Source organism: Cricetulus griseus, chromosome 2 (genome assembly GCF_003668045.3).
Source record: "Cricetulus griseus strain 17A/GY chromosome 2, alternate assembly CriGri-PICRH-1.0, whole genome shotgun sequence".
Classification (NCBI taxonomy): domain Eukaryota; kingdom Metazoa; phylum Chordata; class Mammalia; order Rodentia; family Cricetidae; genus Cricetulus; species Cricetulus griseus.
The window spans coordinates 18,522,873-18,550,772 of record NC_048595.1 but is presented as its reverse complement, the minus strand read 5'-3'; the positions used below and the strand labels follow the sequence as shown (position 1 = coordinate 18,550,772).

Here is a 27,900-nt window from a genome sequence, read left to right as displayed (position 1 = left end):
CTACATGGTGAGATTCTGTCTCAAAAGAAGAAAAAGGAAAGAAAGAAAACACAACAGCTCTGAGGAAAGCATAGCATGGAAAGACATCCCTGATTCTGTCCTTCTACACAAGCAGGTGCCCACAAGCATGGACACACAGGGGTATCTGTGTCTCAACTCTCATACATGTGCCCCATTCAGGCACGTGGCTGTGGCACACGTGTGCCCGCATACACACCACACACGCTGATACCAGAACCTTTATTTGAAAACATGTTGAAAGCAAGATCTTTGGTCAGGACCTAGAGTTAGACCCACAGTTTCTGCAACGCAGCCCAGGAAGGGTTGTAGGGCTGCTGAGCTGGGAGCAATGAAGACTCAGTACCCCCCAACCAGTGCCTGCTGGGAGTCTATGGAACTAGGACCCCTCTGCTGCCACTGACCTGGGGCTGCCTGATCTCAGAGGGCTCAGAAACGTAAGCAGGGTCTACCCCTTCTGCCATGGTTCAGTCATAGCCACACAGTCAGGTAGTGCCCCAGCACCTGGCCATGGAGTGACTCAGACAGCACCCCCAACATCAGAGCTACCAAGCCACCGAGGGTATTCCCAACCTTTTTACTCCTTCTGAGGTCCCTTCACTCAGCAGCCCACCTGGAATCCCCTGCAACAACCCCACAACCCAGTTCTCCAATGTCGAGCTAGTGTAGGTAAGTCTGCATGACAGAGGACTTCCAGGAAGCATGCCCCCGCCCCTTGGACTATGAAGAGTCAAGAACAGAGGCCTCTCATCATCCAGAGACAAGGCCAAGCTGGTGATCAGCAGACACATACAGATACGTTGCCTAGCAGCATGGCCTTGTGTCCCAGCCCACACCTGTCCTGGCTGGAGGCTCCAAGCTGCCCAGCAGTACTGTGCTGGCATTTGGTCAAGGCTGTTCTTCTGAGCAGGAGCTCCCAGTAAGCAAGGTCATGGGCACTGAGTGTTCCCAGTGACCTGCAGAGGCAAGGACACTACAGGACACGTGGGATCTGAGTCCCAGGCCTGCAGTAACCTCTATGGTCCTCAGGGTCTTCACCTCACATTAGCTGACACTACCTACAGTCTCCATAACAGTTCAAACTGTATGGACACTACAGAGGGTTCCCTTCCTTCCAGCCCTCTGGCACTGGCATTTACTGTCCCTCCTGTGGTTAAGACACCCTTGTGCTGGCAGACTGGACACATGTCACCCAGGAAAGATGGGGCCTGATGTGGTGGGCACATGGTTCTGCAGAGTCCCATGTTGGACATGACCAGACCAGCGGCATGAGGGGGCAGCCAGCTGGGAAGAGGCAAGAGACTTATGCAGCTGGCACCTGTCACTGCTGCCTGTCGAGTCAGGGCCCCAGAAGCAGCTCCCAGGATAATTTACAACGCCCACTGCTGGTGCTGCTGGTCTGCAGAGTGGCAGAAGTAAGCTTTAGATTTAGACAGCCTGGGGTTCAAATCCCAGACCTAACCTCCTAAATGTGGATCTCAAGTCAGCTTGCTTATCTTTCCTGTCCCTCAGATACCCTATCTAAGAAGAGAGATTACATGAGATTCATCCCTACAATTTACAGGTCAGGGAGGCCCCAGAGGTCACCAAAACTAGATGGTGAAGATTGTACTGCCTAAGACACACTTTGGTTGTATGACACAGAAACCAAACTGAACGACCCAAAAGCTTCCTCCTTGTTGACTAGCTTTCAGTGCTGGAAGGAGCCATGCAGGCCACTGAGGGCAGAAAACACATCGGTAATGTGCACTCAACCCTGCATGCTCCATACTGATCCACCATGCGCAATGTGCCCACTGATACAACAGTGCCATTAAGGGGATGGGATAACCAATCACTTTTAGATTGGAGACCTGCTCTACAGGAAGAGGGTTAGGCCTGGTACTAAAACCCGGTCAAAAGCCCATGGTGAGGGCAATCACAGGCCCAGGGAAGAACTTGCTGTTTTGCTAAAGGACATGTTACCACACCACCTCTAAACACTTATGTTTATACCTATAGGTCAGTGCTGCCCTTAACCTTGGCCAGGGTGGCTTCTCTGCAGTGGTCAGCAGTTAATACAGTGAAATTCAATGGGTCAAAGTGTTGAGACAGTGCCTGGTGCCTTTCTCACAGCCCTCCCCGAGGATCAGGAACACTGGAAAAGGAGCACACAGCATGTTAAGCGCTAGGGGGAGAGGAAGAGTACTGTGGAATGCTCTTTCAGACAGGACATGGTCAACACATTCAAGAACCCACTGCATCTGTGGCTACCCACACAAGAGCAGGCCAAGTCCACTTCAACAGGCAGGACTACCTGGACTCAGCAGGCTATAAATAAAGGAAAAGGGGGGAAAGAAAGTGCTGGAGTTTGGGGTGTGGGGATTGGAGGGTTGAGCAGGGTGCACAGGACCAAGATGATGTTTACATGTATAAAATTGTCAAAGAATAAATCAAAGATTCAATTTTTTAAGTAGTTCTAAGACCACCTACCCACTTCCTAGTGTGCCAAGGCAGACTGACAATGCTGAGGCTGGGCACAGGGTCCTAACTGCAGCATAGGAGAAGGCAGAGCCAGGCCAGGCTCAAGCCTGCGACCCAGGCACAGAGGCTGAAAAGCCCTCGCAAGGTTTAATTGTGATGCTTCTCCTGGAGAGCCAACCCAATGTCTACCCAGAGGAGCTGAAGGTCACATCAAATCTGAAAGGTGGCTTTGTTCCTCCACTTCATCTGCTACGCATGAAAGAGCAGGCAGCTGGGCTCAGGATCCATAATTTGAGACATCCGGAGACTAAAGGCGTTGGCCAAATTTAAATGGAAGGATGAGCTTGTTGAGTGTCTTTTCAAATTATGGGGGAAAGAAGAAAGAATTCTTTAGTCCTCTCTGATCCACTTGGGCCTCACAGGGAGTCTGCTTGTCGGCTGGCATCAAAAGGCTCTGCCTCTGGACACTTGAAATAGGACTATTGCATAAATGCCCCAGACCCCCACAAGCCACAGGAAGGAGCAGTGGCTGGGGAGTCCCCAGACAGAAGTCCATGGAACTTGAGGAATGCAGCCTTGCTGGAATGGTCACTGTGAGTCTGGGCAAGACACGAGCAGCTGGATTATAACCATCTCTTGGGAAATTGCTACATGACAGGATGAGGGCTAGGGATATGAGACAGGGCTGTGGCCTTACCAGGCACTCAGGACAGGGCTACCTTCCTAGCTAAGCTCAGTGCCCTCAGCAGTAGGAACTGAATGGCATCTGGGCTCTCCATGACTTTTCTTAGTCAGCTGGCACGCAGAAAGTGCACTAAGAGTGGTACTCACTGTCTGAGTCCACTGGGACTTTACACATTAGATCCAAATGACCTTTTGCTCTGAGATAACCTGTAAGCCACCAGAGGTCTGAACTACCAATAACATGACAATGGTCAATAGTCTCAAAATCCAGGGACACAGGCACAGGAGTCTGCTGTGCCCTGTCTACAGACAGGAAAACCAAGGCTCAGGGAAGCAGGTAATTAACCCAGGGCCATAGCTGGACTTTGGGTCTCTTAAATCACTGATCCCCATCCTCTATCTCTGCCCCCTTCACACAAAGCCATACAACCTGAATTCACCTAGGCAATGTCATCCTTAGCACTGAGCTCAGGACCAGATCATGAGTAAGCAAGCCCGCAAGCCCGAGTCATTGGAGAGTCGTGGGAATACTGTCCCTGGGGAGGGGTGCACATGGGAACACTCACATCTCACACACTCAGCATCGACCAGGATGTAAGGTTAGAAACACTGTCAGTGCCGACACACTGGACCACTGGTGACCTTCCACACAGTGACAGTTGCAGAGAAAGGTACCCTGCTGGCTCATCAGCAGGGAACCTGCCATCACCCTCTATTCTGGTGCCACAAGGGCATGTGGTATACCTCAGTCTTTTGACACATATCATCAAAGGGCAGGAGCTATGACACTGCCCCTCATCACCAGCAACACCGAGTGATGCTTACACTTAAAAAATGGGAACATTTATTGTTTCTTTCTTAGAGCTGCCTTGCCAGCAGGCACAGCCTGTCAAGAACACAGCACCACCCAACACCATGGCAGCCCCTCACACTCAGGACCCTGGAGCTGGTTGGGGAAAAGGAGCTACCCTGATTCCAGGGAGGGTTCTCCAAGTACCCTCCCCAAGGCAAGGGTCTGACTCAGCAACTCAATAAGAGCTGGGAACTTTAAGTCACAGTGGTGTGCTTTTCCTGGGCCTACTGAGACCTGCTCTCACAAGCCCAGCCACTGGGGGCTCCTAGCAATGAAAAGATGCTTGTGGCTTGGCTGAGATTCAGGATGCCAGAGCCCATGAGACCAGCCAGACTAAGGACAGCTCACCACTAAACTGCCTGGCCACTGGGTGGGGTAGGGGGACTACTGGGGCTGCAGTGTCAGGAAGGGACAGCGAGATGCTTCTGGAGGATTCCATTTAACCCATGGAATCAAAAGACTTCAAAACATGTCTTCCCGGAAGCAGTGTGGCAGTTAGCAGGGCATGGAGGCCCACGCCAGCGCTGTGTGGAAAGGCACCAGATGGTTTGTTATGAAACACATTTTGGTCAGAAAATAGCTGGGGCTTTTTGGTTCCTGGGAGGACAACAAAGCTAGAGAGAAAGGAGACGTGGGCTGTGAGAAGTTGGCGGTACAAACAGCAGCTTTGGTATCAGATCTGGGTTCTATTCTCATCTCCATCCCCGACATGTGTTGCCTCAGTTTCCTTACCTGTAAAATGAATGAAAAGTATCCCGCCACAGCCTAGTGCTAGGCTTTGGTATCATTCCAGGAATTATGGAGAGGCAGAAGGTGGGGGCACACAGGACACACAGACAAAACAGAACAGAGGTGATCCCTGCGGTTGTGGTAAGACTCTGGGAGTCTGGGCAGCTGGTACACTAGGTCCTAGCACTATACAGATCACCTCAGGGACTGTGGCCCTCCTGTGGAGGGAGGGCAGGAGGCAAGCTCTCCCACAGCACCATCAAGGACCTCAAACCATGTCCATTATGGGAGATAAAGTGCAGAGCTATGTGTCTTTGGTCAGGTGCTGCCTCTCGGAGGGCCTTAGCTACCAGGCCCCAAAGAAGCAGAATTTGAGGATCCCAGCTTCCCTGAAGGCCATGTCCCCTCCAGTGCACAAATAATAGGCTCTCACTGCTTGAGGAGTAAGGATGCCCCAGAGAGAAGGAACACGGAATGCTTTGGTCACTGTCTTGACAGCCACAGGAGGGGGCACTGGCTCCAGGAAAGAGACCAGGAGGCCAGGCCCTGCCCTGCCCTGCCCTGCCCTGCCCTGCATACATCATGAGCGCCTGATGCAAACCTGGTTTCCAAGCATAACCCAGGAGTCACTGACTGGACACTGCAGGCTCTTCTTGCCCTCCCTCCCTGCCTGACTGTGCAGCTCTTGTCCGCAGGCTTTGCCATCAGCTCCTTGTGATGGCTGCTCTGCTGTAGGTGGCTTTTGGTCCATCACATGTCAAGGCCAGTTGTGTCCTGCCAGTCAGTCCTAGGCCCTCAGAAGCTGAAGAGGTCATCTCGATCGATGCCACTGCCGTCAGGCTTGTCCCAGTCGGTGGGCGATAAGCACTGCGCATAATGGATGTCCTGTGTGGACAGCCCAGTGTCCAGGACTTGAGGGTTCGTCCGTGACTGTGCCAGCCTGGAAGGCAAAGCTGTGTAAGCCAAGCAACAGGAGAAGGGCTAGCAGGGCTAAATGAACGGGCATAGCCTGGCCAGCATGGGGACAGAGGGAGGGGCCATGAGTGGGGAAATGGCCAGACTCAAAAGCTCAGCAGGGAAGCTAGAGCCCACCCCCTGACAGCAGGATGCCCAAGAAGGTCAGAGCCCTGGGGCCGGCCATGAGCCCTACTCTAACAGAGGCCAGTTGTAGGTAGGAAGTGTTCAGCCAGGAGAAGACACTTGGCATAACCAGGGTGAGCATGAGCTTCCCAATAGTCACACAAGGAGACTAATGTCCAGAAGAACCTGGAGAGGTCAGTACAGCGCAGCCCTGTCCTGGGGGACGGGGAGGAGGACAGGAGTCCTAGGGTGTGAACACCTGGAGGGAGGCCTCTGACGGCACTGAGCCCATGAAGAGTCCCCAGGGCTGTGAGCTGATGGATACAAGGGTGTTCATGGTTAGGTCAGCGGACACAGTGCCAGTCTGGGCCAGGGACTACACTACACAGGGATTTGTTTGAGACTGTTAGTAAGGACCCATGACAACTGAATATTCTGGAAAAGAGGATAAAACTGTTTTCAAATATGGGGCCGGACGTTGGTCCTCATGCCGGCGTTGGTGGCGCATGCCTTTAATCCCAGCACTCAGGAGGCAGAGGCAGGTGGATCTCTGTGAGTTCGAGACCAGCCTGGTCTCCAGAGCGAGTGCCAGGACAGCCTCCAAAGCTTTACAGAGAAACCCTGTCTCGAAAAACAAAAATAAACAAACAAACAAAAAGAACAAATATGGGTGGATTGGCCACTGAAGCAGAGAAGGTGAGTTAAAGGGCTGCTTCCTTGAGAAGGGCCTCACCTGCTTGCTGGTCAGCCCCTGGCTACAGCGGGAGTGGCTTGGAGGGGAAGGCCAAGGGGCTGCACATCCAAAGGGGACGAGGGAGGCCTGAGGGCCCAGACTCAGTAACAGGAACCCCAGTGGCCCAGTCCTTGCCAGCAGCCTTCCTCATGACATGCTGAAAATGACAAGCTGAGCCAGCATTCTGACTGAGCTGCAAAAGCATTCTCACAAGAGACACCCTGCAAAGGCTACGCTCATAAGTAGCAAGCTCCCTGTCCCTGATGAGATTCGAGAATTACTGTGTAGACAGCTAGAGTACTCAAGTTCTCAGTCAGAACAAAGGCGGAAGGGTATAGAGTAGCCAGGTCCAGCCCAAGGCCCATATCCCCAGCATAGGCCCTCAAAGGGTTACCTTGAAAATGCTTCATCCAGGCCATCGTCCAGCTCCTTAGAAAGAAAGCAAGAAGTAAGAACTCTGGGTGGGGCCATGTTTCCCAAGGGAGCTACAGGGACCCAGGACCTGTACGTGGGTTGTAAGGGAGTGCCTAGGGAAACTAGCATAGGCAGGCCTTATGCCCATGGACCCAAAGTTGGGACCCAGGACAAGAAAAGGCATGTCTCAGCTAGTCAGTACTGGCGTACATCTTTAATCCAAGAACTGGGGAGGTGGATCTCTAAGTTTGAGGTCAGCCTGGTCTACAGAGTGAGTTCCGGGACAGCCAGGACTACACAGATGAACCTTGTCTCAGAATCTCCTACCCCCCGACAAAAAAGGCATGTTTCAGACCTCTGAGACTTAGTTTTTCCTTCTGTAAAGTAAGGGACATGATTTCCACAGCTTTCTAGCCCCAAAGGGAAGGGCAGAGAACATTTGCCTGTACTTCCTTCATGCCTCAAGAGGCCAGCCACAGTCCTGTGCTATTTCAGGATAACCAATGTTAGGAACTCACAGCCTTGGAGCTAAGTGCCATGTGAAACCCCTCTGAGACCTTCAGGACACATGACAAATGGCAAAGGTGGACCTTGCCAGCAACGGACAGGTACAAGGGATACCCGGATTGCTCCCAACAGACAGGTGACCTGACAGTTGTCAGGAGTCCCATTATGTGAAGAGATAAATTGGCCTGGTGGCACAGGCTTGGGGTCACAGATACTTGGGAGGCTGAGGCAGGAGGATGCTGTGGAAAGTCGGGTGTCCTCCCTGAGGGAGTAAAAAGGCTGACACAGAGGTCAGGCACTGGCCATGAGTCCTGAGAGCCTGCAGTCCGGCTGCACATTCAGACAGCTGGGAAGGGAGGGGTGCCAGGCACAAACCTGCCATGCCTAGAACAAGGGAGCCTTTGCTGATTAGAGAGGGAAGGCCACAGACATCTAGATTCAGATTGAGTACTATGAGGAGATGGCCCGGCTGTGAACCAGGCCTGCTGGGACACAACCTTGGGCTCAGAGGGGACATTGTTCAGCTACTCCACCCAGGGCCTGATGGGCTGGATCTGGTCTTTCCAGAGGCCCATTTTTCAATGTCAGGGCCTGGGTGTGGGAACCTACTTCAGGCTTGTTCAGAGACCTGGCTAACACTGGATCCCAAAACCATGCCCAGGCCACGGAGCTACTCACCCAGACCACACTGCTGGTGCCCAAGACTTGAGGCCGCAGTGTCTCATCCATGTTGTTGGTATTAGTGGTGACCGTGGACAAGGGAGCCTTAGACACCTCTTCCAAATCCAGCAGGTTCCCAGTGGCAACCACTATGAGGGGTCAGTTGGGGGCATCAGGAGAACATACATTTATCTCCTCTAGCCTCTTCCAGACACATTCCAGTACCCTGTACCAGTCCCGATTAGCTGTGGGACCCTGACCTTGTCCAGACGTAGGACAAACCTTGACCATCTGGAGTCCCATTTTGCTGCCCTCCCCCTCCCAGGTACAGGACAGTTGCCCACAGGAGAGAACCTGTGGCTCCCAAAGTAGGCCCTGGAGCCCACATATTTGCATATTTATAACATAAATTGAATGTCTGAAAGTGCACCAAGTAGCTGGGCAGTAGTGACACACACTTTTAATCCCAGCACTTGGGAGCCAGCCTGGTCTACAAAGTAAGTTCCAGTTGTTATATTGAGAAACACTGTCTTGAAAAACTAAAATCAAACAAAAGTGCACCAACTAGGCTGGATGTCTAATAGGCTGTGAAGCAGACAGGAGCACACACATTTATGCATATATGCGGGGTCATGTCTGGATAAGTGTGTGTCAGAACAGCATTCTTCTTAGCTACCCAAGGCACATGTATCCCTGATTTAACAGAACAAAAGGAAACAGCAAGAGTTCAGGAGGGAAGCCCTGGAGGGAGGGAGGGCAGGCTCAGTGCCAAGACTCACAGCTTTTCAATGACGGGGTGCTGTCACGTCGGGTCCCTGAGATGGCTCCTCCCTCTTGGTTGGCTTTCTCCCTCTTCTCTTTCTCTGTGGGATCAAGGCATGACATGCTGAGGCCCTTACAGCACTGTCTCCAAATGCCACTGGGGCGAAGGGAAGCTGAGGGCTCTCAGGGGCAGTATGAGGAAGGACACCTTCCAGAGTTCACTTAAGCCCAAACAAAGAAGGGGGAAGATGGCCTTTGTCCAGATGGGGAAACTGAGGCTTATAGACCTGTTCAAAACCACAAGCCCAGCAGGGGATGAGGCAGGGGCCAGCTCAGGTCTGACTTCCGGCCTGTATAGTCCCTGTTCACATCACTCACAATGAATGCCTCGGAGAAAAGACTCACCTTCCTTGGACGCTTGCCAAAACTCAAAGGCAACTTTGAAGGCCTGGGCTACAGTGAGGGTGACAGCTTGTGCCTGAAAAACAGGAAATGAGGGTGGGGATGGGTGAGTGTTAGCAGCAAAAGCAAGTATGAACTGGAGGGCTGGGGGCGCCCACCCCATGACCGGCTCTGAAGGCCCAGGGGAGGACTTATGTATGGGCCCAGCTTCTCCATTTCCCACAGCAGCCTGGGGCGTAATGAAGCCACACTCTAGAGAGGCAGTTGGGGGCCCAGTGAGAGCTACACCTCCTGTCCAGCCCCTCCCCCAATAGCCATTCACCTCCCCCTTTTTCTTCCTGCCATGCATACCTAAACCAAGTGTGAGGACTTCTGGGAATCCCTCCTGGGGTATCTGAGGATTCCTTACACTCAGAGCTAGACAACAGAAGTCAGGAGTGGAAGGACCTAGCCATGCCTGAGTGAACTACAGCCAGAGAGATGGAGGCCACAGGGCATTGAGGATACCAGCAGCCGACAACTGACATCCCAGCCAGGTAAGAGGTGGCACAATCAAGTATTGGTTATGGTAAGGAAGAAAAGCCATCTAGCACTGTGAACAGCTCATGAGCAGGTGCCTTGGCTCCCCCTTCAAATCCTAGTCACATGTCACCACCTCTCTATCCTGTCCCCAGCACAGGGCTCTACAGCCCCACTCACCTCCCTCTGGAATCTGTGCATGAGAGTGTCCCTAGCTCACATGCTTATATCCCCATGTGAATGTTTCCTTTTAAGCCACAGCTCAGACAGAGCCCTCAGATGGCTGTGAAGGTGTCTCAGGTCCCAGTTGTCACACAGATCTGCTACAATCTCCTGTTAGCCCAACCTTGGGGTAACCAGCCCAGAGCTCGGAGTGCAAGCCCCAGAGAAGGGTACCACACTCAATGCCAGAACAAATCCAGGCTTAAGCGACCTCTACCAGACAACTCAACTTAATTGAGAAATAAATTTGGGGCCTCCGCCTTCAAAACTCTTTAAAAAAAAAAAAATTCACTATCTCCAAACTAACTGATCTGCGCCAATTAAACTTCACGAAGTATAAAAATCTCATTTGAATGTTTCCGTCATTTACATTTTTGATGGAAGTGAGGATGCTTTATGGTAAAACTTAAATATGGTAATTAAGTGCGAAAGTCTTCACAGCTGTTTACAATTTAAGCTGTCACGTCTGAATCAAGTTTAATAGACCCAGTTACCATTGAGAATTGCCCATGAACTAAAAATATGGGCTAATTACCAGCCAAGTCAGATCACCATACTCGAAACAAGGGTTGGTCACCCATGTGGCAGGGCTGTGGAAACACCAGTATCTCTGCCTGCAAAACCTGAGGACAGGGGTTCGTGCTGTTTACAGAAATCGTTTGTTTGCGCACACTCCTGCGCCTCTGCCCTGGTGTCCTTCCTGTACAGTGTTCATAATGAGCATGCAACCCAAGCCGAGACGTGAAGCAATGTGTGCGAGAGGCTGCAGGCCTGGCCTGGGAAGGCCTGGGGGTGACCTGCTTCCCTAGAGGCCCCAGCGGTATGAGTCACAGGGATACCTGCATTCCCCAGGGCACTGCACAGCCCTCCTGGGACTTCTGCTGTGGGGCTCTCTCATGACCAGAAGCTTCCTCTTGGTCCAGCTGTCCATGTCCCTATCTTGTTCTGCCCAAACAGGCTACGTAAGTCAAAGAGGGCCAAGAATGCAGGCCAGAGCAGGTCCCATGCTTCCCTGTTTCCCATTTTAACCTCTGCAGACTCCAGAACACTAAGGCCCACATGGAAGAAATGGCTCTGTCCCCTCTGCCAGACAGAATGGAGGTGTCTAGGACTAAGCCCACATTGGGAGCCCAGACTCCTCCACCTCCACTGCTGATCACAGAGGCCATGTTTGCTAAGCTGGGGCCTCTCACATGAGCATAGGGAACCACTTCCCTGCAGTGACCTTCTAATCATGCTCAAATAAGACCAAGAAAGGGAGTCCTTGGACTGTACTGTGGGGGACCCCAGAAGGAACCCCTTCTCCAAGCCTCTTGTTTGTCCAGCAAGGAAAGGTGGAGGCTCAGTGAGTACCATATTTGCACCGTGGGTCCAGTAGGCTGACCATGCCTGGGTACCCAATGGTGAGTCTTCAGGCCCGACACACCACGTCAAGTTGTGCTTCTCAGGCACTCAATCCCTAGGCTCTCAGCTCCTGCTCGCTACTCTACTCATCCTTTCGAGTTCAGTCTCTGCACATATCCCTAACCTCCAGATCTAAAAACCTCCACCCTAGAGCCAAGACCCAGACTCATGTCAAAGCCCACCCTTGCCTCACAGACTTATGCAGGTCCCTGTTGTACTCTGCAGAGCCTTGTCCACAAACTGGGGACAACTGACAGAAAGGTGGAGTTGAACCAAGGCTTCCCCCTCAGATAATCCCAGAGTCCCGGGCCTGAAGGGTGTCACACTGTTGGCCCACCGAGCTATGGCCTTAGAGTCCAGCTAAGGTCTTGAAGCCCTGGGAGGAACCTACACCACCCCAGAGAGACCGGGAAACCCTGAGTGACAAAGGGTAGAAGCAGGTGGAAGACAGATCACAGCCAGGTCACACAGAGAAACAAACAGCTGGGTGTCCAGAGAGAGTCGTGCCAATCACGCATGTGGCTACACTAGCCACAGCCATGGGTAGCTGGTTTCTGCTTTTCTCACCTATGCCCTCTGACCTGGGGCAGACTGTTTATAGTCCTCTGGCCCAGGCCTCCTTCTGAATGGCTGGACCTGCTCCCTGTGTTGCACAGAATCCCATCCCAGAGGGAGCTGCTTCACATGATCACGCCCTCCCCCCCCTACTAGTGCCTACAGTGCAGTAATGACCTGGGGCCAGCAGCCCTGCCTGGTTCCGTCAATGAGAAGGAAGAAGCAAACGGTGGGAACACCACATTAAGTTTGTATTTTTCGTCAATGTGGCCTCATTCATACCAATGTCTCCCACCATCTGTGGGAGCCAGGCTGTTATGGGAGAAGCCACCACTCAGAGCCCTGTAGGACCCCAGAAAGATGACTGGTAACACGGAGTCTGCAAGGAGATAGGCTTGTAAAAGTAATAGGGCCTTTGGAATGATCGTGGAGTCAATGAGATGACCTCCTCATGCTGCTGATAGGTAAACAGACCAGAGACGGGCAGGGTTCACCCACAGTTACACAGCACACCAGCTGTTCCCATTCTCCCAAATGTCCTGTGTGCAGCAACCGAGCCTCCCAGGTAGGAAGAGGGTAAGGGTATTGAGATGGGGAGATAACCCTGAATTATCCAGTGGGACCTGAGAGGGAGAGTCAGAGAAACAGCCGTGTGAGAGTGGACACTGGTGGTTTGGATTAAGAATGGTCCCCATAGGCTCATATATTTGAATGCTTAGTCACCAGGGAGGGGCACTATTTGAGGATTAGGAAGATTCTGAGGTGGTGTCTTGTTGGAGAAAGTCTGTCGCTGGGGGTGGGCTCTGAGGTTGTTGTTCTCTCTGCTTTTGGATCAGGATGTAGCTATCAGCTATTGCCCCAGTGTCTGCCTGCACACTGCCATGCTCCTCGCCATCATAACGACTACCCTTCTGAACTGTAAGCCAGCCCCAGTTACTGCTTCCTCTCACAAGGGTTGCCTTGGTCATGGTGTCTCTTCAGTGACTAAGTCAGACAGGCTACGGGAAGAGGGCACACAGGTGCCTCTGAAAATGGAGGATGGGTCCCTGAGGCAAGGACTGTGGGTAGACTGTGAAGGTACTGTAGGAGCGGAAAGTGAAGCCATGGCTCTCTCCAGGACCACTGAAGAAATGCAAACCTGCTGGCCTATTCCAGCTGCCTCTTCCCAGGACTGGAAGAGGATGAATCTGTGCTGTTTTGAGTCACTAAGTTTGTTGTCATTTGTTCCTGTGGCCCTGGGAGCCCCAGAGACCGTGGAGTTCCCGATGTGTCCTTTGATGGAGAAGGAAAAAGTCTCATCTCTGAGATGAGAACCAGGGGCCTGGGGATCAGGCTCTGAGCTGTTGGCAGATGCAGATACTGAGCCAGCTGACACTCAATCCTCAAAGGCCCCAGAAACCAAGGTGTCAACAACCACCTCAGAACAGCTCCGACTTCTCCCCAGTCACAGCACAGGCTGGAGACCACCAAGGTGCCTCCCTCACTCAGCCCCATCAGATGTGGCCAAAGGCAGGAACAGGAAGCTCTTGGCCTCTCAGGTTGTGGGTGCAGAGCCATCATGAGCAAGATTGCTGGCTTCTGGGGTGTGTCTTGTAATTAAAAGGCATAAAGAAAGGTAACAGAGACCTTAACCATTACCACCTTATGAAAGTGCCCTGGAGACTAAACAAGAAAACACTGTAAAGCCCAGCTCCAAAACAGGCCCAGAGCGGGTTGCAAAGGAGCCATTTGCCTCCGCCCACCCCCAGAAAGCCCAGTCCAAAGATATCACTTTTACCTTGCATGGGTCTCTCTGGTTTCCCATCTTCACAAGCTAATCCCTACAAGTCCTGCACCCCAGACTGTACTAACAACAAGAGTGTCACAGCCTCAAACCCAACAATCACATTACTGAGAGAAAGACACCCAGGAACTTCCAGGGGACATGGCCGATCACTGCCCACAGCCAGTCAGTCCCTGCCCAACTCCAGCCCTCACACCTGTTTTACCTCCCTGTTACCGTCCCCTCTGGGCCTGGCCCTCACTGACCACTTTCCGCTTGGTGCAGAGGAAGGCATGGCATTCCAGGCTCTCGTTGTGCGGGCTTTGGGCGATGTATGCGAACACCTTGTCATGCATCTTGTCTGCTGTGCAGTAGGAGATCCTGAAAAGCATCGAGAAGTGTCACCAGGCCTGCACTGCACCTCATCACATCTGGATGTGCCTCCCCTGAGTGTCAGAGAGTCTGCTGCCTGGTTTCCACCAGGGCACGCCTCTGCACATCTGGCCTTGGCATCCTGAGCCACCTACAGGGAGAGATTCAGACCAGGTAGGGGACATGGAGAATAAGGAAGAAGTCCCTTCCTCTTCTTTCTCTCCACGACGTACTGAGCCACAGTCCTAACAGGAACATCTGAACCCAACTGCACACCAGCCAGTGCACCAGAGCTCTGCAGATTCTTCCCTGTTTAACCTCTGAGCCATCCTCAGAGCTGGGGATCTGGGACACAACGCTGCTGGACAGAGCCAGGGTGTGAACTCACAACCACAATCCTGTGGGGTCTGCGTCAGCTGGCTGGAAGGAGAAGCAAGACACTGCCCTTCACAAACCTATACACCCAGATACCACATATTATCCAGGATCATCTCCCAAGAGACCAAGTCCTCTGGAACTGTGACTAGGAGTAGAGCTAGAGCTGGGGTCACGTGAAGACGATGCGCCCAGGAGCCCCAGTGGGTGCAGGGAAGACATCAACTTCCTATGCAGCAGTGACCTTTCAAAGCTCTGCCTCATCGTCTGCTCCTTGTCTAACCCTGCCCTGCTTCTATTTATCCTGAGAGTCAGTTAGGGGAGGGCCTGCTGGCTGGGGGTGCAGCCCAGTCAATTCACTCCTCACCAGTGCAGTCCCAACTTGCATCTCATTTCAATACCACTATTGATCACCCCAGAAGGAAAGAAGGGGGTGCCATGTCCCCAAGTACTTTTTCTATCCCAGGTATCAGGCTCCCTGCTAACCATCCCTTGCTTCTGGATGGCCATCAGCCAGGTCCTGCAAGGAGCCACCTCCCCTGGGAGGTCTTCCCAGGTTTCCCCTGGCCCACCTCCTCCACCTTCTTGGGAATACTGTCTCCTACATCCTTCCTTCCGTTCCTTTCCAGACTGGAAGTGCCCGGAGGGCAGGAGCTGGCAGGCACTTGAAAGTGCTGGCTAAGGGAAGGCGGGCAGGTGGAAACACTCAGCACACCTGTGCCTGCCACACAATGGCCTGGGACCTGGGCAGACAGATCTCCAGCTGGGATCCAAATCCCAGCTCAGCCTCTACCTCATGGTACAGTCTTGGGTCACTCCCTCTCTCGGCCTCATGCTTCTCCATGGATAACATGGGTTTGGGCTGCTTCTCCCCGGTTTTGTACTCCTACACCTGACCAGCTGAGACGAAATAGGATAGCCTGAATTCCCCGGGGCTACACCCTACCTCCCTAGGAGCAGAGAGGAAACATCTGAGAGCTGTGTTCAAGGCAGATAGAACAGGCAGGTTTCACAGCTGTGTGTTCCCAGCCTGACTTAGCAGCAGCCGAGGTGCATGGCCAAGCACAGGCCCTCTGAGGCGGCTTCGGCTGGTTAGGGGACAGCAGTGCCCATCATCACATCACAGCCCCCTGTGAGCTGTGGGTTACTTGCTAGCACCACAGTAACAGCACAGAGAGGCAGGACCTGCCCCCAGCCCATTCACAGATGGAAACTGAGATTCCCTGGACCCCAGACAGACAGCTGTTGAGCCTAGATTCAGACAAGACACTCCAATCATACTGAGTGGCAGAGCAGACATGACCACTCCCTGCTGGGCATACCTGTAAATGGACACGTTCTCAATGAGCTGGCTAGTGAGGCTGTCAGTCAGGATGATTCCCCGGGGCGACACCTTGAGAGTTACCTTCTGCAGCTTCTTCCCGCTGGCCTTGGCCTAGGGGCACACAGGGGTCAGAGGAGCCTGTCTAGTAGCCTGTACCTCACTGCTCCAAGGCCCCTCAGCTCAGACAACTGGAAGATGCCAGGGGGTGGACATTAAACCAGCACCCTGTGCCGGCTACCTTTTGTCATCTGGGAAGAGGGATTCTTGATTAAGAAAGCACAGCTATCAGACTGGCCTATAGCCAAGTCTGGGGGGGTATTTCCTTGACTGGTGATTGATGTGGGAGGGCCCGGTCCCCTGGGGAGCCGGGGTGTTACCCTGTGTAGGAGGTTCTGGATATAAGAAAGCAGGCTGAGCAAGCCAAAAAGCTTCATTCCAAGGTGTCTGCTTCAGTCTCTGTCCTGACTTCCCTCAGTTTGAGACAAACAAACCCTTTCCTACCCAAGTCACTTTTGGTCAGTGTTTTTAGCACAGCAACAGAAAGCAAACCAGGACAACCCTCCTGAGACACAAATGGACAACCCACAGCCTGAGGCCTGGTGAGAGCTGGCCCTCACAGGAGGGGATCAATACCCCCTGTCCAGGAAGCTGGGGACTCCTAGGAGAAGGGACAAGCCCAGGGACATGTAGCTGGGAGATTGCCAGCACCATGACCTAGGAACCCAGCTCCACCCACATGCCAGAGCCTGAGCTACAGTTCAAGGCTACCCTAGAGAATGGACTTAAAGGGCCCACACCCACTCAGAGGTAGGGGAAGGAAACTTTGTGGACCACACAGCCAAGCAGTGAGAACATGGTAAACCGGGAATAACTTCCTTCCCTCCTTGGGGCTAGTGAGTCACCAGGAGCCTGGTGGGGACTGACGTTGGAAGTAGTCAAGGCCAGGGTGGCCTGAAGAGGCTGCTAGCTGACCCTTATGGGCAAATACAAAGGCCATCTCCAGAAATACCTGAGCTGGACACAGGAGATCACTCACGGCATACAGATCCCACCTGGGGACAAGGGCAGCTGGGGCAGGGGGAGCTGGCCCAGGCTCCTGTTCTCCTGGTCTGGACACTCACTGTGGCCACGATCCTCTTGACAGCAGCTGCTGACAGCTCCTCCCCCTTGGGCCGCTCCACCAGTGTCATGCCAAGGTACTTGAGGCTGAAAATCATGCCCTCCAGCAGAGTTTCCCGTGTGTCCGTCCAGTTCTCTGGTAACTCTAGCACAGGACAGGTCGTCTTCAGAGTGCTGAGCAGGCCTGGCTCTCACCACCCACCTCCTCAGCACACCTACAAAGGGCCCTGGGGTTACCCCCACCCTCACCTTAGCTATTACCTCCCAGCCTACCCAAACCCTGACCAGCTTCACATACACTGTCCCCTTTCTCCCTTAGGAGCACCCGCAAGCTGCCACACACTGCAGACTGCCACTTCAAAGCCCAGGAAGTCAAACCAAGTCACAGAGTCCGTCAGTCAGTCTAGAGTCAAGACTTGACTATGCCATCTCATGTGCCCAAACTCAATGCTGAAGGTGAATGGTCCCACCTCCTTACTGAGACCTCAGTCTGATTCTTTGAGATGGGGTTATCACATTATGGTGGTTTGAAAGAAAGTAACCTCCAAAGGGAGTGGCACTATTAGGAGGTGAGGTTTTGTTCAAGTAGGTATGACCTTGTTGGAGGAAATATGTCACTGTGGGGTGGGCTTTGAGGTCTCTTATGCTCAAGCTTTGCTCAGTGTGACACTCAGTCTACTTCCTGTTGCCTGCATATCAACATGTAGCAGCCACCTCTGCAGCACCATGTCTGCCTGCAGGCTGCCATGTCCCAGCATGATGATAATGAACTGAACCTCTGAACTGCAAGAGAGCCACAATAAAATGTTTTCTTTGTAAGAGGTGCTGTGGTAGCCAGGCAGTGGTGGTGCACGCCTATAATCCCAGCACTCGGGAAGCAGAGGCAAGTGGATCTCTGTGAGTTCAAGGCCAGCCTGGTCTACAGAGTGAGTTCCAGGACAGCTGAAACTACACAACAGAGAAACCCTGTCTCAAAAAAACAAACAAACAAAAAAAGTTGTCGTAGACATGGTGCCTCTTTACAGCAATAGAAACCCTAATTAAGACACACATATTACAGATAAGGAAAATGAGGCTCAAGAGTTGAAGGCATGGGACAAAAAAGCCACCACAGTAAATACAGGTAGTTACCCACCAGATGGTACGTCCCAGCCCACACCCACTTTAGATATGGGTGGCTGTGAGGACCAGCAAAGATACAGTGGCCCAAGGAGAGGGACTAAGGTTAGAGTTAAATGATTTTACTAGCTCCACTGGGCTGCAGCCATGGCCCATGGGAAGGGCCCTCCAAGATGTCCTGGCCATTACTAATGTCAGCAAGGGCAGGGGAGAGTTGGGAAGGGCCCCACCTGGTCCCTATGCAGGAAAGAGTGCTGAGGTAAAGGGGACACCAAGGGAAAATTTGGCCATCCCTCAGTTCCTCCTTGGAGCTGAGGCTAAGGGCACCCATCACACAGTAGGAAATGGGGCCAAGCTTATCTGGGAGAGCGAGGTCACTGGGGATAAGAGCACAGCCCTGTGAGGGTCTCGCCTGTCAACCCAAAGATGCCACACCCATAGGAGGTACCCATTCCACAAGTCCTGTGCCTTCCCCACCAGCTAGGATGGAAAGGCCATGATACAGCTTAGGATACTGTCAGGAAGGGGAGGAGTCCTGGGCTTAAGGGACACTACCATGTCCCTGTCCCCTCTGGATTCCCTGTTGCTTTCTTTGGCCATGCCCCAGAGCCTTGAGTTCCAGGGACTCTATCATTTCATTCACACATGGCTCATGGCTCAGGATCTGTGTTGAGTAAGACGCTGTCCCTCACTGACACTGTGAGTGAGCATGGGAGGGGCCCTGCAAGTATTACCCCTCCTCTCAGACCCAGGTAAGAGGACTCTGCTGACTGGTCACCCAGAGCCTGACACACAGTTGGCACTCAATGTTCTCTGAGTATAGAACTGTCAGCACCAGCTATGTTTGACTTGATGCCCCCTGGGCCTCCTGAGCCCCAACTGAGATGACCCTAGACAACGTCCCATCCATTAGATCCTCCAAAAGGAAGCAGAGGGTCCCCATGGTATCCCCAGTTCTGTGTCAGGCAATAAGAACACCAGAACAACTCCCTGCTCTGGAAGAAACCAAAACTCACAGCACTATATCCAGAACATGCAGAGCCGCCATACCAAACAACAATGGAGGCACAGCAGCCTTGAAGGTCTCTCATGCCTATTCTATAGCTGAGGAACTGGTTGGAGTGCCTACTTTTGCTCCTGATCGCTGGATCACACAACTTGCCATAAGGCAAACTGCCTCCAGCCTAGTCAAAGGTCGGGAAAAGGTTCTTGGGTATTTCCTAATAATCAATGCTGCTTCCCCACAACCCAAGATACCCAGCCCACCGTTCCAACCTGAGACACATCCATGCCCAATGCCTATGTCCTTGACAGACATTGCTAATAGACAGCAGTGCCTCCCTGTTTCTCAACTGTGGCCTAAGGCAGGCAATACTAATCAATCATGAATGACCTCGTCACATTATCCATCCCTGCCTGAAGGCAGGCATCCTTCCCCTATCTCTGGGTCCCACTCTCCCATTTCCTCTGGCTCAGCCCTTTCCTGGCCCCTGTCCAAAGCCACTTCCGCTCACTTCATTCCAAAGGGACAAAGCTTGCCAAGGTCACTGGTGATCTCTTTGCTGTCAAAACAGTCTCTCCTCCTTGACCTCAAATGCTTGACATTTTTCTACATTCCTCCTTCCCTGACCTGACCTTTCTCTGCAGTACTGCCAACTTCTACACTGGCTACCAAGTCCAGCTGTGAAGACCCTCTACTCAACCCTTTAGTTGATAGGTAATTCAACTAAAGCCCAGAGAGGCACAGGACCTATGCAAGATCACACAGCAAGTCAAAGTAGAGGTGCCCACAGTGATAGCTGGGGTATCTGAAAGCTCCCCCCTCCTCTCTGAACACACACACACACACACACACACACACACACACACACACACACACACCCCACAAGCTCCCACCACACAGTCAACGTCTATTTCTCAATATCCAAAATGCACTTTCCAAGCAAGGTATGGCAGTGCCTACCTGCAATCCCAGGAAGAGGCAGGGGGATTCTAAATTAGAAACTAGCCCAGATCACACCTTGAGATCATGTATAAAAAAAAAAAACCTTTAATCCCAGCACTTAGGAAGCAGAGGCAGGCAGATCTCTGTGAGTTTGAGGCCAGCCAAACTACACAGCCAGAGCTACAGTGATCTTCTACGCATCCACCCTCTCCCAGGGCACCTAATCAGAGTCAGGCAAGCTATCCCAGTGGCTAAGGGCAAGGGCCTTAGTTTGACACTCTGAATGACCCTGAGTGAGATCTCCATGAGCCTCAGTTTCATCATCTATAAATTGGGGGAAAGTAGTTTGGGGCGTTGTTTACTTGATGGAGTGCTTGCTTAGCATGTGTGACGCTCTCTGGTTTCCACCCCCAATACCGCATAAACCAGGTATGATGGAGCATGCCTATAATCCTAGCACTTGGGAAGTAGAGGCAGAAGGATCAGAAATTAAAGACTGTCCTTGGCTACACATACAGTTAGAGGCCAGCCTGGCACACACAAGACTGTCTCAGAAGAGAAAAAAATAAATAAAAATGAAATGGGGGCTGAGGTGACTCAGCAGTTAAGAACACTGGTGAGCTCACAATGCTTCTTCTAACTCCAGCTCGAGGGGAATTCATACGTCTGGGCTCTGTGGGAGCCTGCACTCAGGTTCATACATACATATGCACATTATTAAAAAATAAAAATACTTACAGAATACAGGGAGGGTATGGTGACACCTGCCCCAGATCCCAATAGGTGGATCTCTGTGGATTCGAGGACAGCCTGGTCTACATACTAAGTTCCAGGCCAGCTAGAGCCCCATAGTGGGGCTGTCTCAAAAACAGGATAAAATAGAGAAAGCATACCAGGCTCACAGGGCTGTTGGGACTGTGGGTAAGATAATGAGATACGGTGTGACAAAGGGCCAGGTCCTTTGAGGCTTGCTCAATCCTGGCCATGGCTGTGCTGCCTTGAGCAGAGCTCTACCGATTCCTCCCGCAGCAGCAGCACCCATGCCCAGCAGCTGCCTTTCTCCAAAGGACCTGTCCTCAAGCCTGCTCCCCAGGCTGCCGTGCCACAAGGGCCCCTTCCCCGAGTGCTCTCCCTGCCTTTGCCTGCCTATCCTTGCAGGCCCCTCTGTGCTTTCTGGACACGTGACTTGCTCTTCACTGAGGTTCTTCGGGGCCTCTTGTGCCCACAACTTCCCCAAGAAAGAGCATTGAGACAGACAGACAGACCAGTGTGGCCTCCTACTACTGGACCCCACAAGAGCAAAGAGCCAGGGCTGCACCCCTTCCCAAGCACAGGTCTCCCAGAGGCCCTTGGGCAGATACAGGCCTGCACCCTAAGCCTTATTCCAGTCCGACTTATTTTCAGCCCTGTGATGGGTAATGACTACGCTGTTTTCATTTTGTAATTTTACAGATGACATGCTGTGGGAGTTACCTGGGGACAGACCACAGGTCCAGTCTAGCTTCAGTGGGTACCACATGCTCCTTCCTTGTTAAGGTCCCCAAGAGTGGTTAGGGCTACTTGGGCATCCTGTCCTGGCCCCCATTGCCAGGACCTGGCTGGGTGGTGTCTGAACATCACAGCTGTAGCCAAGCACAAGTAAGTGATGACAAGCCTCTGCCCAGGCACCCAGTCTGGTTCCCAAGCCTGATGAGGGTGTCTTGGAAGCAGCAGGGACATGCTAGGAGGGTACCTAAACCCTGCCCTGGCAGGAACATGACAAAACAAATTCAGTAGGTCTTTCAGGACTTCCATGGTGAAAGTTTCGGGATGTGAACAGACTAAAAACCAGGCATTGTGGCAAATGCACACCTTTAATCCCAGCACTCAGGAGGCAGAGGCAGGTGGATCTCTGAGTTGAGGCCACCCTGGTCTACAGAGTGAATTCCAGGACAGCAAGGGTTACAGGGTTACACAGAGAAACCCTGTCTTGAAATAAAACAAAAACAACACAAAGACTAAGCCAATTTCAAAAATTAAAACCACCGAGATCATTCTCAAAAGTGAATAATTAAGTGATTGCTACCTCAGCCAGGGCTTCCTCCTACCTGCATATACTAGAAGGGAAAAGTAAGGGCAAGAAAAGGCTACTCAGTCTCTCAGCCTCCCTGTGTCTCAGTGTCCTTGCTTGGAAATGGGTAACAGTACGCACTCCATGGGGCTGTCATGAGGACAGAGGAGCTTGCACATGATCCTGCCCAAAACAACACCAAGAGCCCCTTGGGCACCAGCCCCTGTCAGTGTCACCCATCAGGCAAGCACAAAGGCTTTATGTACATGTAGCAGCTTCCTAGGTTTTATGAAGTCACTGTCACAGCACCACAGGCAAGAAATAAAACGAAGGATCGATCCTGACTGACAGCCCTGAAACTCAAGCCCCACTTCCCATCCTGCAACCACCAAGCCCCTTCCAATGTAAGGCAAGGGTAACACATGCCATAGCACCCAAAGAGAGTGTCTGACCTCTGTCAACAGTGGTGACCTGACTCCTCAAACATCCTGTCCCTCCCTCAGTAACCAGAATGCGAGGAGCCTCCGGTCCCATGTCCTCCGACCTGCTGCTGGTGCCTTTCCACCAGCCGAAGGCTCTTCCCATGGTTTTCCCTCCCTGACACACCTGTGTCTTCCAGGTCAGATTCTTAGAAGATGACACAACCTATTATCCCATCCCCTCTGGCAGACCACTTTTGACAGGAGACACCAGCGCCTACCACTCTGCCTGCAGCCTGGCTGCTAGAGATACCCAGTGCCCTGTGGTGCCTCGTAACCTGGAGGGCTATGGTCTCCATCTGCAACATCCTCCAGTCACAGATATGTGGGTCTCACTCCAACCATTGCTATTCAGAAGCAAGACAGCACAGTGCTAATTCTGCCCTGAGGGACCTCTGTAGGAAGACCTAGGGGCTGCTCTATTGTCCACTATGGGGGCTTCCTTCCCTTCTCAGCTGTCCCCACCACACTTCCTGGGAAATCCTCCCAAACAATCCTCACCTGGACCCATGTCTCAACAGCTACTTCTAGAATAACAGTCACCACCCTATCTGAAAAAGCTGCCGTTGGGGGCTGGAGAGATGGCTCAGAGGTTAAGAGCACTGACTGCTCTTCCAGAAGTCCTGAGTTCAATTCCCAGCAACCACATGGTGGCTCACAACCATCCGTAATGAGATCTGGTGCCCTCTTCTGGTGTGCAAATATACATGGAAGCAGAATGTTGTATAATAAATAAATAAAATCTTAAAAAAAAAAAACCCTGCAGCTTATCTTTCTTTTCTTCTAGCATTCTATGCGAGTCCCACCAACTATCTGCTGTCCTCTCCCTTTGTCCCTTCTTCCACCAGAAGTGAGGACAGTCACACATACTATCAGGAGACACTCCAGTTTTTTATTTTGTTTTGTTTTGTTTGGGTCTTTTTGTTTCGCTTTTTGAGACAAGTCCTCTCCATTACGTGGCTCTAGCTGTCCTGCAACTGATTTGTAGACCAGGCTGCCCTGGAACTCAAGAGATCCACCTGCCTCTGCCTTCCCAGTGCTGGGATTGAAGGACTATGCCCAGCAGTAGTCCAGCAGTAGTTACAAACCTATAGGTAAATATGAATAGACCCCATAGAGACTCATGAATTACCTTTAGTGAAATGGGCACCTTATATTTCTTTATCCTTTTTCTTTGGGTTCTCTGACAGGCTAGCACAACCCATATAGGAATCTGATGGTCACAGTGACCCCAGGATACAGCTGAAGAGGGGCAAATACTGTGATTCTGGGTCAGGCACTAAGATAAGATTTTAAAGTTCCCAGAGAGATGGAGAAAGTGGCCATGAGGGGAGTCCTCTTTCTTTCCAATTAGGCCTATGGCTCTTTCCTCTGAGTTTTGGTTTTTTTGTTTGTTTTTTACACTCTGTAGGTATGTGGGGGGATGAAGTAAGCACATGTGGAGGTCTCAAGACAACCTTTGGGAATCAGCTTTCTCCCTCCACCTCCTGGGACCCAGGGATTGAACTCGGGTCCTCAGGCTTGAGAGCAAGTTCCTTTTCCCAACTAACAGGCTCTGGCCTTTGACCATGAAAGCTAAACCCAAAGACTGTCTATGTCCTAATCTCTCATGCCGGACACACCCAAGGCCTTCCTCTCTAACCTGTGTCCATATTGGTCCTAGGGACAGCCAGCCAAACCTGGAGTGGAGGTCCTCTCCCCCAACAGCCAGAAAATCCAAGGTATGCGGCTAAAATCCCTGGGCTGGGGAAGCTCTGCCTCAGGACATACTCTGTGCCTGGAGCCATGGACTTTACTTCCCTGTTATCTCTAAAATGGGTCTGAAGATAAGAATCCCAAGTTTCATCACCTCCCAGGTACAAATGAGCTAACAGAAGTCAAACACCAGAGACAAAAGCAGGAGCATGCATTCATCAAAGCCACTCCTAGGCAAATAAAACATTCAGACAGTCCCACAAGAGTCCCAGGAAAGTAATACTCTTCTTGGTGAAATAAGATCATGAACTTGACACTTAAGCAAAGACAGGCCAGGCTTCTGAGGAGCTCATTCCGAGTATGGAGTATTGAGAGGAGCAGGGAGAGAGGAGAAGAGTTCTGCTTCCCTCCAAGGTGCAGACTGGCTGAGGCCCCCATCTCAGAGCTGGCCAAACTTGGTTTGGTTAAGAATTAGATTTCGGGGTGTTGGTGGCACACACCTCTAATCCCAGAACTCGGGAGGCAGAGGCAGGTGGATCTCTGTGAGTTTGAGGTCAGCCTGGTCTCCAGAGCTAGTGCCAGGATAGGCTCCAAAGCTACACAGAGAAACCCTGTCTCAAAAAACCAAAAAAGAAAAAAAAAAAAAAAAAAAAAAAGAGCATGCCACGGGCTGGAGAGGTTAAGAGTACCGACTGCTCTTCCAGAGATCCTGAGTTCAATTCCCAACAACCACATGGTGGCTTACAACCATCCATTATGAGATCTGGTGCCCTCTTCTGGTGTGCAGATACACACGGAAGCAGAATGTTGTATACATAATAAGTAAATAAACTCTTTAAAAAAAGAAAAGAAAAAAAAAAGAATTAGGTTTCAAAGGGAGGACATGGCAGTGCACACCTTTAATCCCAGGTTGGTAGAGGCTCAAAGCCTGCCTGGTCTACATAGCAAGTTCCAAACCAGCCTGGGCTACATAAAGAGACCTTACCATCAACCTGCAAACTATAGTAGCAACAGCTTTACTAACACCTAGCCCAGGCTTGCCTCAAACTCATTTTTGGCACAATGTGACTTTGAACTTCTGACCCCCGGGCTTCCATGTCCCTAGTGCTGGGATTACAGGCTTGTGTTGTAAAACTACAAAATGATCTGTGAAGTGCTGATGATGGAAACAAGAATTTAGGACCTAAGGACTTCCTGCAAGCCAGGCAAGCACCCTCCGAAACACACCACACACAGCCCCACAGGAATTTTATCCCCATTTTGCAGGCTGGGAAAAGTCATCCAAGAACAAGGGACTTTCCTTAAAGTGGAGCAGGCAGGGAAACCTAGCCATCCAAAATGTACCCTGGTCCTCCAGATTCATCTCTGCTTCCTGGCTCCCTCTTCTTCAGACCTCCTCCCCACCCACCCTTCTCCCTCTTGTCCCAGGAGAAAACCACAGGGTTCGTCCACTGGAAGGGAAGGTCATGCTCAAAAGTCCTGGTCACATCTCACGAATTTTTGAAGGGCTATTTTGGGAGTCAGTAAGTGTGAGGGATGGTACATGCCCTGCCCAAGGGGCCTCTGACCCCACCCCCACCAGCTAGCACCAGCGCACGTTCCCAATACCAGTCAGGGCTAGAAGGAACCCACAGCTGGAACACCACAGTGGGAGAGAGGAGGGGCAGGGCGGGCTCCCTCGGCCCAGACACGCTGGCGCTCCAGGGACCAGGGAACTCGGGCTCCCCTGGCGGAGCCGGGCAAGGCAAGGTGCTGGCAAGAAGCTGGGGGCGGGGTGGGGGACACTGCCAGTGGGCCCCAGGTGGGTGGCAGGTGAGGGTGTGCCGGAGTCCAGGCGCTTTGGCTTCACATCAGGAAGGGAAGGCCCAGGTGATACCATATGAACGACTCCCGAAAAGGGCGGGACCTGAGCTAGGTTTCTCAGGCCTCGGGGGAGGGTGCCAGGTGACGGCTCCCAGACAGAAACCCGAGAGGTGGCTTGGGGAGGCTCCTCTCCGCCCTTCCAGACACCCGGGAGAAGTGGCAGCTAGTCTGAGTCTGCCTTTTGCCTAGGTGCCCAGGGACTTGGACAGCCCCCAAGGGAAGGTACGAGGGAAAACAAGGTTTGAAAACAGCCTGGACGAGAGGACCTCGGGTGGCACCCGGGCTGAGCTCGCCCCTCGGAGCATGAACTGCGGGACCCAGGGTCTAGAGGGAAGGGACCCCGTGGGTTGGGCTGGGCGGGTGGAGAGGCTCTAGGCGTCCTCACCGCGCTGCACCTGGAGACCCGGAGTTCCGCCCGCACCCCGCCGACCCGCCCCAGACGCAGCCGGACATGACCCCCGGGGCCCGGCCGCGCGGGTCGGGACGAGGCCGCCCGGTCAGCCGACGGAGGCCCGACCCGGGGCGCACACACTCACTGCGGTGCCGGCCGCCCACCCAGCTCTGCTTGGCCAGACTGGGGCTCCGAATCAGCGCGCGCCCCGCCGACTTGAGCGCGTCCATGGCCCGCTCCGGTCTCCACTGCCGCCGCCGCCGCCGCCAAAACTCCTCCAGGAAAACTTTCCGCCGGGCCAGGCGGCGCGCGCCCGCAGCGCTCCTCCCCGCCCTCCCCGCGACGTCCGGGGGCGGGGCCAAGAGGCTAAACCCATGGGCACGCCCCGGGCACGCCCCTAGAGTGCGACCCCGCCCCTCCCCGCCCACGACAGGCTCCGTGACAGCAAGAAGTCCGTTCCGATGCGCGGTGACCACCAAGGCTCCTAGCTCAGCTTCCTTTCCCGGTCCCAACCTACAGGATTCCACGGCCTTCTACACAGCTCGGCTGAAAGGCACCTGGAGACCGTTTCACAAATGGAGAGAGTGAGGGTTAGAGCAGTCAAGGGTCTTGTTCAAAACTAAGAGAAAGTCGGGCGGTGGTGGCGCACGCCTTTTTAATCCCAGCACTCGGGAGGCAGAGGCAGGTGGATCTCTGTGAGTTTGAGACCAGCCTGGTCTACAAGAGCTAGTTCCAGGACAGCCTCCAAAGCCACAGAGAAACCCTGTCTTGAAAAACAAAAACAAAACAAAACAAAAAAAAACTAAGAGAAAGAAAAGTGGTAGATGGGAACGAGATGGGTCAGTCGATAAAGGCACTTGCGCCAAGCTTGATAATAATGATCCCAAAGACCACACAGAGGAAGAACAGAACCAACCCCTGCAAGTTGTCCTCTGAACTCCAGGGGCTAACAATGGCACCCACGTGCTCTCCCCCACTGTATGCATACACAAAATAAATGTAAAGAATTAATTTAAATAAATATGACAGAGGGGCTCGCCAAAGCAATGGGGTTTCAAACAATAGGATAGAAGCTGTGAATTTTGCTGGGAAGGAACGGAAGTGTATACCCTAGGCTCCCTAAGCAGCCTTCTTAGCTGTCCCCCTCCCCACAGTCTCAGGGATATTGCAGCCTTAGCCTCTGACTCAGGCTTGCTGTGTGACCCCAGGCTGTCCTTCCCTTCTTTGAGTCATGTTATGTGTCAAATGAAGTGTGATCCTATCTCTAGAAAACCTTACCCACCTGCCTCAGGAGACATTATAACTTTGTTCCAGCCCTTGTCTGCTTGCAAGACAGCACACCTGCTCCAACTCCAGGAAGCCAGACTAACTCTAGAGCCGTATGTGATGGCTCATATCTGT

General features: G+C 52.5%; 1 protein-coding gene across 2 annotated transcripts; it reads right to left on the bottom strand.

Annotated features, from left to right (window-relative positions):
* Positions 1-225: 225 nt before the first annotated feature.
* Positions 226-26,819, bottom strand: Ldlrap1 (low density lipoprotein receptor adaptor protein 1). Of its 2 annotated transcripts, none has more exons than XM_035439522.1 (9): positions 26,645-26,819; positions 16,960-17,102; positions 15,837-15,949; positions 14,034-14,148; positions 9,309-9,381; positions 8,921-9,004; positions 8,160-8,290; positions 6,955-6,986; positions 226-5,687 (listed from the first exon to the last, which is right to left on the bottom strand). In XM_035439522.1, the coding sequence occupies exons 1-9, from the start codon at positions 26,727-26,729 to the stop codon at positions 5,543-5,545; spliced, it is 921 nt and encodes a 306-aa protein (XP_035295413.1). In that variant the 5' UTR covers positions 26,730-26,819; the 3' UTR covers positions 226-5,542. The 2 variants fall into 2 exon arrangements, with proteins under 2 accessions (XP_035295413.1, XP_027255459.1); XM_027399658.2 differs by having other exon boundaries at positions 6,955-6,989; positions 26,645-26,815.
* Positions 26,820-27,900: the final 1,081 nt, after the last annotated feature.

Excerpts from the sequence above, each read along its gene's own strand:
- Ldlrap1 (XM_027399658.2), bottom strand. The coding sequence starts at position 26,729 with ATGGACGCGCTCAAGTCGGCGGGGCGCGCGCTGATTCGGAGCCCCAGT. Across the intron at positions 17,103-26,644 it reads GGTGGGCGGCCGGCACCGCA|AGTTACCAGAGAACTGGACG; the intron begins GTGAGTGTGTGC and ends GTCCTGTGCTAG. Across the intron at positions 9,005-9,308 it reads TTGGCAAGCGTCCAAGGAAG|AGAAAGAGAAGAGGGAGAAA; the intron begins GTGAGTCTTTTC and ends TTGATCCCACAG.